At 41.1% G+C, this 9,588-nt stretch overlaps 1 protein-coding gene across 1 annotated transcript; it reads left to right on the forward strand.

Moving 5' to 3' along the window:
• Nucleotides 1-8,595: 8,595 nt before the first annotated feature.
• On the forward strand, nucleotides 8,596-9,107 carry LOC113908135 (60S ribosomal protein L21). The gene has a single exon (XM_027568165.2). The coding sequence runs from the start codon at nucleotides 8,610-8,612 to the stop codon at nucleotides 9,090-9,092; it is 483 nt and encodes a 160-aa protein (XP_027423966.1). The 5' UTR covers nucleotides 8,596-8,609; the 3' UTR covers nucleotides 9,093-9,107.
• The last annotated feature ends 481 nt before the right edge of the window (nucleotides 9,108-9,588 follow it).

Below are 9,588 nucleotides of genomic sequence, written 5' to 3' on the forward strand. Positions count from 1 at the left end.
AGCCAGCTCCTTTTTTGGAGGTAAGCCTTTGACAACACTTTCAATTTCTTCCCTAGTTATGTTTTCTATTCAGGCTGTCTGCTTCATCCTGAGTCAATTTTGGTCATTTATATTTTCCAAGAAAATTACCCATTTCACTGAGATTTTCAAATTTATTAGCATAGAGCAACACATGATATTCTCTTTTAATGCTTTTAAACCCTCTCTCATCTACAGCATCATTCCCTTATAACTAATTTTGTACATTTATGTTTTCTGTCTTTTATTTTTAATTAGACTTGTGGAGTTTGTTTATATTTTTGATTCAGTTATGATACTAATAAGGTCCAAATATCAGACTTTTAAAAATAATTTTTAAAATTTTCTTCTCTTTCCTAAAGAATTTTTGCTTCTTTCTTCATTATTTTTTTCCTTTCTGCTTTCCTAAAGCGCATTTTGCTATTCTTTTCACATATCTTAGTTGAGTGCTTCATTATCTTATACTCATCCCTTCTTGATAACAATGCAAATATTTAAGACTATGCTGTTGCCCTGAGTCTTGTAAGTGGGGCAGAATTAGATTTTCCCCTCATAAATACAGAGGTTATTTATATAGCATTTTGTCTTAATTTTATGAGATCAGGTTTGTTTTATTTAAACTGGCATTAATAGGGGTGCCTGGCTGGCTCAGCCTCTGGAACATGTGACTCTTGATCGCAGGGTTGTGAGTTCAAGCCCAACGTTGGTGTAGACGTTACTTAATAAAAATTTTTTAATATAAATAAATAAACTGGTATTAGTAGTTTATAGTTTTTTGTTGTCATTACAGTATGTTTAAATCATGCTCTTATAAAATTTCTGCTTTGGGCAATATACATCCTAAGGTTGATTTTGTAAATAAATATATGGTCAATTTATATCAACATGTCATGCATTTTAAAATAAAGCAAATTCCATTTTTTAGGGCTCAACTTTGGTATATGTGTATTATCCTCATTAGCTTTCATGCATAAATTCATTATGATTTTAACTATTTGTGACTTCCTGCATCTATTAAAGAACCGAATGGCATACTAAAGTATTGTGTTTCTGTTCATTTCTCCTTGTCTTTTTAGTTGGTATCTTTTATGGAATTCGATATAATATTAGTTAGTCATTAGTATTAGTTATATTTTTATGGTGAAGTGCACCTTTTGAGATATAGTGTGACATAATATGTCCATCGTTTTTTCTATGTAAATTATTGTGTCTCTCATTTTACTTCAATAGAAATATTTTCACTCATCTTGTTTTGAGTGTCTGTTTATAGGTAAATCTTTTACTATCAATTTTACTTTTAACTTTTGTGAGTAATTTCAGTAAAGATGTATTATCTTTAAAGAAACAGACTAAGAATACCTACTTCTTACAGGTGTTTTAAGGATTAAATGGGATAGTACAATTTAAATGATTGACGTAGTACTTGACACATAGAAAATGCTCATTAACTACCAAATAATAGGGACTCCTGGGTGGCTCAGTCGTTAAGCGTCTGCCTTCAGCTCAGGTCATGATCCCAGGGCCCTGGGATGGAGTCCCACACTGGCTCCTTGCTCTGTGGGGAGCCTGCTTCTTCCTCTCCCTCTGCCTGCCATTTCCCCTGCTTGTGCTCTCTCTCTGTCTCTCTGACAAATAAATAAATAAAATCTTTAAAAAAAAAAACTACCAAAGAATAATAGTATTAAACAGCATGCTTTAAATTTTTTAAACAAAATTATAATTTAAGAATGTACTTAAGGGGCGCCTGGGTGGCTCTGTCGGTTAAGCATCCGGCTCTTGGTTTCAGCTCAGGTTGTGATCTCAGGGTCCTGAGATTGAACCCCATGTGGGGCTCTGCACTGAGCTTGGAGTCTGCTTGAGACTCTCTTTCCCTCTCCCTCTGCCCCTCCCGCTCATGCGTGTGTCCCCTCTCTCTCTCTCTCTCTCAAATAAATAAATCTTAAAAAAAAAAGAAAAGAATTGTACTTAAGACAGTAGCCTATTTGCTTTTATCGCCAAATGTGTTATTTAGGGCATTATTCTTGACATCTTGTTTCATCCTTTCTAGTTTTTGTATGCCTTTTGCTTTTTCCTTGTCTGTTCACTATTTTCTCACTGGTGAGTCAGGCACTGTGATAAGTGCTGGTACACTATCGTGAGCTCAGGTGCACCGGGTCTGGCCTCAGGGGTCTTACATTCTAAGCAGGCACACATGAATCAAAACAACCCTCAAATGATGTGTGTAATTACAACCACAGTAAGTGTTTGGAGGTGTGTTATAAAAGTAAAATTGCAACTACCACCTTGGATCCATGTAAACATTGGCAAAGCCCTTTCCATACCTGATGACAGATGAGGACAATTATGGCGGCCTAACAGGTGTCCCTCAATAGCATATGATTGAAGGGTAAATGGCTAATTCCTTCATAGTCAACATTTCTTGCATGAAATTTGCCAGACAGCTCACACTGGAATCTCTCAGACTGGGAAGGCAGATAAATGTTGTTCTCTGATGGGATTCAACATTTCCAGGGGGGAGTTCAACAGAACGCTCCATTCCTTAGGTAAAATATCCAAGGTCCTAGGCTGCAACTCTACCGCATTAGAGGGGAACAAACCCCCATGGAGTTATTAGGTATTTAATAACACGTATTGTGTATCTTCTATGTGCTGAGTACTGTGCTAAGCACTCTAGGTACAATGAAAATAAGGCATGGTTACCACCTCAAAGAACTGCCAGCTCTAGGAAAGTCACCATAAGGAGGAGCATGGACAGCAGAGGACTCAGGAATTGGACATCATGTTGGGGGCAGTCAGAGCTCTCTCCAAATATTGGAATGCAGGAAAATGACAATATCTTTGTTTCCAGTCAAAGCTGTCTAAAAGATGGAATGAATTTCCTCGAGAGGAACGATGTTGTTTTCCCACCAGTTCTGTGGACTCTTCCTTCAACTTCTTTATCTCACCTGGTCCATCAATTCAAGATGCCCAATAGGCATGACTTTTTAAATGTTTTTACTATAGGAATTTCCCAGGATTCAGAGAGGTACTGCAAAGGTAATGATTATCCATACCCAATACCCAGTTTGATTAAATGTCACCATTTTTGCAAATCTACCTGGGAACTCCTTAATTAAGAAGTAAAATTTTAAAGATCCAGTTGAAGCCACCTTTGTCCCCCTGCTGATCCCCTTCCCCTTCCTCCAAGCTCAGAGTTTGCAAAGCAGCCATCAACTGAAGTAAATGTGGTCTTTGCCATCCATGTTTGTATATATTTACTGAATCATACACCTGATTTTTTTCCCTAGAACTTTTACCCTAAGCCACTTTCTTGCTCACAACTCTTCAGTGACCCCCCACTGCCTGTTCCAGTGGGTCCTCAAATCCCATCCATCTTCTGAATCTCCTTGAGAAGTTCAAAATTATATAAAGAGATTCTAGGGTTTTCCTTGGGGACTTTACAAGTTTCCAAGGATTCTTGACCCTGGCAGCACAGTTTTTTTGCTGCGGGGGCTGTCCTGTGTGGTGTTGAATGTTACCAGCATCCCTGGCCTCTACCCACTAGATGCCAACACCACCCACTCTCTCCCCAATGGTAACAACCAAAAATGTCTCTGGGTATTGCTGTCATCACTTGTCTTAAAGTCTGTAGTTCTGATGCTCTGACCATCGGGGACCTCACCCATCCTGGAGGGACTGCTCCTCCCAGGGTTAGTCAGTTCCTAGAGATAATAAACAACTCGCCCACAAGTGTGCTTTTCAATTCCAAACCAAGCAAACCAGAGCCCACACCCCAACCACCTCCTCTATGGAGCTCCCACACTCCAGGCCACTCCCCACCTGCCCTAATCACTCCAGGGCCAGGTTCCAGACAATTAGGGATGACCCTCTGCCCCAGAGCCTGCTGAAATTATTCAACTAACCAATCCTAAACCTGCTGACCCATTTTTTCCCATGGAGACCACAATAGAGGCTCATGTCCCTGGTTCCCTCTGTCTCCTGACTGACCCTAGTGCTGCCCTGTGTGGCCCCCCATGCCTGGTGTGCCCCCTTCTCTTGGGAACTGTGAGTAATACAGTATCTTTTCTATGGCAGTTGTCTTCTGAGCAGTTGACCTCAAATTTTCTATTAATGAACTTTATTTGAAAGCAATTGCCAAGTGACTTCAGGTGCAAAACTGCCCCAGATTGAGAATGATTGGGTTAACCTGAAATATGGACGTCTGTATTTTTTTTTTAATTATCTGGGTGAATTGAGATCAGCAAGATCGGGGAACCCTAACCTTTAGACTTCATGCATGAAGACTTGAGCCTGGCATTCAAGGTCTCATATGATCTGATCCTACCCCCTGCCCCAACACGAATTCCTTCTCCCCTCCTGCAGGACACTTTGCTGCACTGGTCCTCTGGTTCTGCAACATGATCCTTGACCACACGCTGATCCCTCTCCCTTCCAAACCTTTGTTCCAAACGCAGACTCAGGCTTTTCGAAGGACCTCTCAGACTTCTAATCTCATACGTATTTTTAAAAATAATAAATGTTTGTTTATTGAAGGAATTAACTCACCACTTCTTAGACACATCTGAAACTGCTAAAACTCTCCTCTCATACCAAACGCTTGACAACCCCTCATGCAAATATGAGGCAGTAATTGCAAATTTACTCTCATAACAAACGTCAAAGGACTCCTCACTGTTTAATTCTGTTTCTGTTGGTATTTAATTCCTGTCTCTCTTTCTTTTGAATTAGACGGAAGTCTTCCCAAGGTCAAAGACAAAGTCTATTTTTGCTTATCATAATATCCACATTACTTCACACCGTATCTAACGGTAAACATTTGGTGAATAAATGAGTAATTGATTACTTCATTAACTAATTAATTATTTACTCTGGTATCTTGTCTTTTCAACTTGATGTCAGGCTCCTGCAGATTATTTGTTTCCATGTTTCCTTCCAGCCTTATGACTATAGTTATGTTTAAACGGCGCATATTGAAACAATAAATGATAACTATTATCTGAACTACATTAGTGTTATCACTTGTGCAGTCCAGAGACTGGGTGATGGATGCCAAGTACTCATTTGTTTTATTTTTAAAAACGGGCAGACTCCCTTTGAACCAAAAAAAAAAAATTGCATTTGAAAGTAAATATGATGTTATTTATGTCATTGCTTATCCAGGAAGGACAGATTTCATTAAAACCGAGCACTGGTTCCTAAGACCAAAAACCACCCTTGCAGCTGATAAATGTCACTGTTCTCAGGAGGCTTCCAAAAATTGGAAAGAATTAGAGAGCGCTCTCTGCCATTTTTATTTCTATCCTGTATACCGAGATGCCCTAAGGGGAAAGAAACAAACAGTATTTTCCAATGTCGATGTTTTCCCACCTCAGCATCCTAATTTCTCACTTACAGAGAAAAAAAACACATGCTCTCTAATGCTAGGTTTTTTTTTTTTTCTTTCGGAGTGGGAATTTGGTGCATGCTCGTGAAATCCCAACTTGACAGTTCGCTGTGAGAATGGCCAGCCCCTGCCGGGATCCTCCCAGACCCTGCACCACTCAGAGGGCCCTTCTGAGGGTCAAGGGCAGGTGTAGTCAACAGGTTTATTCCCCAAAACCTTCTCACTGTGCTTTCCACCATCACTATTCTTTTTTTTTTTTTAAGATTTTATTCATTTATTTGACAGAGAGAGACACAGCGAGAGAGGGAACACAAACGGGGAGTGGGAGAGGGAGAAGCAGGCTTCCCACGGAGCAGGGAGCCCGATGCGGGGCTCAATCCCAGGACCCCGGGACCATGACCCGAGCCAAAGGCAGACGCCTAATGACTGAGCGACCCAGGCGCCCCTCCACCGCCACTATTCTAATGCAGTTAAGATCTCATTGTGTCCCCAATTTGGGATTTAGTCTGCATCTGAAGGGCTTGAATACCTAAAATAAAATGCCGATTTGTGAAGGTAGACTACAGACGTGATAGACTGAGTCAGACCTCCTCTCTCAGAGAATAACTACAAGGCGCCCTGACAGCTCTTGAGTGTCAAGGGGATTTTTTTGACTGTAGTTTGTATAATAACTGCCAGGGCCGAGATCCCAAGAAAACTCTCTGTTCTTTTGGAGATGTACAAGCCTTCGAACTTCCTGGAGAAAATAAATCTGCACTTCAAAATTTATACTCCAAGGTTGGAAAACAAAAGCGCGCTCGCCGTTTCTCAAAGCAGAATGGACGTGTTTGAAATGGCTCCGGAGGCGATCGTTATTCTAAGAGCAGCATGCTCCAGAGAGCAAGACTCACCTAGGGTCCACGGGTTGCTCCTTGCTCTGTCCTTCTCTCCTGCTTCTTGCTCCATGGCCCCTCCATCCTCACCTCCACCCCCAGTGGCTCTTCCCTTCTCATCCCCTGATCCCATCCTATCTCCTTACCTCCTGTTCCTGTCTCTCTCCCTTTCTCCCCTTTGCCCTCTCTCTCTCTCCTCTTCTCTTAGCCCTGCCATGAATGCTTTTCCTCCTTCCCAACTTAGAGCTGCCTGCATCCCTGTTTCCAATGTGAATCTGCCATCGATCCCTATACAATTAAATGTACTGAGAACAGGGGCACAGAGGCACCTCAGAGCCAAAGTCAGAGGAATCCAAGACTCCTGTCTCTGTCATGATATTTGAGCCTTCTTCAGTGTTAACAATGGCTGCTTAGACACCTGGGAATGGATGTACCATATTTGGGGAAGTGTTCTGATAAGGGGACTCCCCAGGCTCTTGGAGTCCAAGATGCAACCACGCCACCAACCCGCTGGTCTCCAGTTAACTCATACACGCGCTGCAATGGGAATTGGTTTCTCCAGAGAATGCAGGAGGCAAACTGTGTGACTGCAAAGAGATTTTCTAGTTGGGGTATCTGGGTGGCTCATTTGGTTAAGCATCTGCCTTCAGCTTAGGTTATGATCCCAGGGTCCTAGGATCAAGCCCCGCATCAGCCTTCTTGCTCAGTGGGGAGTCTGCTTCTCCCACTTCCTCTCTCTCTACCCCTCCCCCCATTCGTGTTCCCTCTCTCTCTCTGTCTGTCTCAAATAAATAAAATCTTTAAAAAGAGAGAGAGAGAGACTAGTAGTGGAGCAGAAATGGCAGCCCAAGCACCTTGTTTGGTTTAAGAACCAATGAGTTAGGGGCATCTGGGTGGCTCCGTCAGTTAAGCGTCTGCCTTCAGCTCAGGTCATGATCCTGCAGTCCTGGGATCAAGTCCCGCATTGGGCTTCCTGCTCAGCGGGGAGCCTCCTTCTCCCTCTGGCCCTCCCCCTCTTGTGCTTTCTCTCTCTCACTTTCTCTCTCAAATGAATAAAATCTTAAAAAAAAAAAAAAAGAACCAGTGAGTTAAATGGAGAAAGAGTGAACAGAAAGAGCCAGAAGTAGGGGTTCAAGCCCAGGCTTTCCCAGCCAAGAGGAAGTGAGCCACAGCACCCAGATGCTCCACCAATGAATGAAGCCCTGTTCTCCCAAGGCATGGCCATAGTCCTGTCCTGAGCTCATCTCTTGATGACACAACTCAAGTCCTAGAAGCCCATAGATGTTTTGAAGAGGACAAGGGTCTCAGCACCTTCGCTAGCCTTTATCAGCATCCTTTCCTGCTGACCAACCACACGCTGAAGAGGCAGGACCTCTCTGTCTGGTTAAGGCGACTGATGCCTACAACACAGGAACAAGAGGGAATTCACTCATCCTGTATATTAAAAAAAAAAAAATCATGGCTCTAGGTCATACCAGACTCTATAAAGGATCATTTCCCTTCCTCTTTGCTTGCCCCTGTTCTCTTTTGTGTACTTCCATACCCAGATTTATGGGTCAAAGGCAGTCCTCTGTTTTTCTGGTTGAAAAATGCAACCGAAACCAGAGTCCCTTCAACAGAATCTGATCATTTTTTCTTATGGAAATAAGAAGAAAAAAAGATGCCTAGGGATTCTGGTTTGCACATAATTTGGAATCGTGAAGGTCACAGAATGCAGTGCTAGGTAGGATACATATGCCTGTTCTTAGGGACACATTTTGAGGCATTTTAAAAAGATAGCTCACATCCAAAGATCTGTTTATGAAAATCTCATAAATGAACATATGTATACATGTGTTGTGATGGCAGATCACTTGATAAAACAGCTTTGAGGTATAATTGAAATATAATAAACTGTCAATATTTCAAGTGTACAATAGAATAAGTTTTGACATGTGTATACAATGTAAAAACATCATAATGAAGATAATGAACATATCCATCACCTGTAAAGTTTTTGCTTTGTTTTTTTTTTTTAGAGACTTTATTTTTGAGAGCAACCAATATGGAGCAGAAGATACAGAGCTTTTTCTTATACCCTCTATCCACACACATGCACAGCCTCCCTCATGATCAATATTCCCCACCGGAGTAGTACATTTGTTACAATGATTAATCTACATTGACACATTATTATCTTCCAAAGACCATAGTTTGCCTTAGGGTTCACTCTTGGTGGTGTAGATTTAATGGATTTGGACAAATGTCTGGTGACATGTATCTACCGTTATGGTATCATACAGAGTAGTTTCACTGAACTAAAAATCCTCCAGCCTTTCTTCCAGTAATTTGCCAAAATGACCAACACAAAGGGAAAGAGGAGAGGTACCCGCTATATGTTCTTTAGACCTTTTAGAAAACATGGAGTTGTTCCTTTGGCCACATACATGCGAATCTATAAGAAAGGTGATATTGTGGACATCAAGGGAATGGGCACTGTTCAAAAAGGAATGCCCCACAAATGTTACCATGGCAAAAGTGGAAGAGTCTACAGTGTTACTCAGCATGCTGTTGGCATTGTTGTAAACAAACAAGTTAAGGGCAAGATTCTTGCCAAGAGAATTAATGTACGCATTGAGCATATTAAACACTCAAAGAGCCGAGACAGCTTCCTGAAGCGTGTGAAGGAAAATGATCAGAAAAAGAAGGAAGCCAAAGAGAAAGGTACTTGGGTTCAACTGAAGCGCCAGCCTGCCCCACCCAGAGAAGCACACTTTGTGAGAACTAATGCAAAGGAGCCTGAACTGCTGGAACCCATTCCCTATGAATTCATGGCATGATAAATGTAAAGAAAATAAAAGACCTCAAGACTAAAAATGTTTCTCTTAATTGAGTAGAAGTGTGGTGTCCTTTCCCCCAAAAAAATATTTAAAGCAAAAAAAAAAAAAAAATCATATGTGTGAATACATGGAGCACAGATCACTTAAAAAAAAATTGTTTCATTTTGATTTCACAAAGTGGGCACCAATATCATTGGGTAGAATGTAAACATCTAAAAGAGGAGATCTGAATCCAAACCTATTTCTTTCTGAGGTTCACTAGTGATTCATGAGCTCCTCCCTTGCTCTCTTGCTCTTAAAAAAGCTTTTACTTTCTAACATATAGTTAGAACATACAGTTTTAGTTCTGTTTTGTTTTACTAGCAGCACATTGCATAATGTGGGAGAAATACCATTATTTTCAAAATAATCTATTTTATATCTGTAGGCTCCAATCAACAGAATATTTGTTGGCAGTATGAATTCAAGCATTTTCCTCTTTTAGGTCAACGCAATT

The sequence above is a fragment of the Zalophus californianus genome, chromosome 16 (genome assembly GCF_009762305.2).
Source record: "Zalophus californianus isolate mZalCal1 chromosome 16, mZalCal1.pri.v2, whole genome shotgun sequence".
NCBI classification, from domain to species: Eukaryota; Metazoa; Chordata; class Mammalia; order Carnivora; family Otariidae; genus Zalophus; species Zalophus californianus.

Excerpts from the sequence above, each read along its gene's own strand:
- LOC113908135 (XM_027568165.2), top strand. The coding sequence starts at position 8,610 with ATGACCAACACAAAGGGAAAGAGGAGAGGTACCCGCTATATGTTCTTT.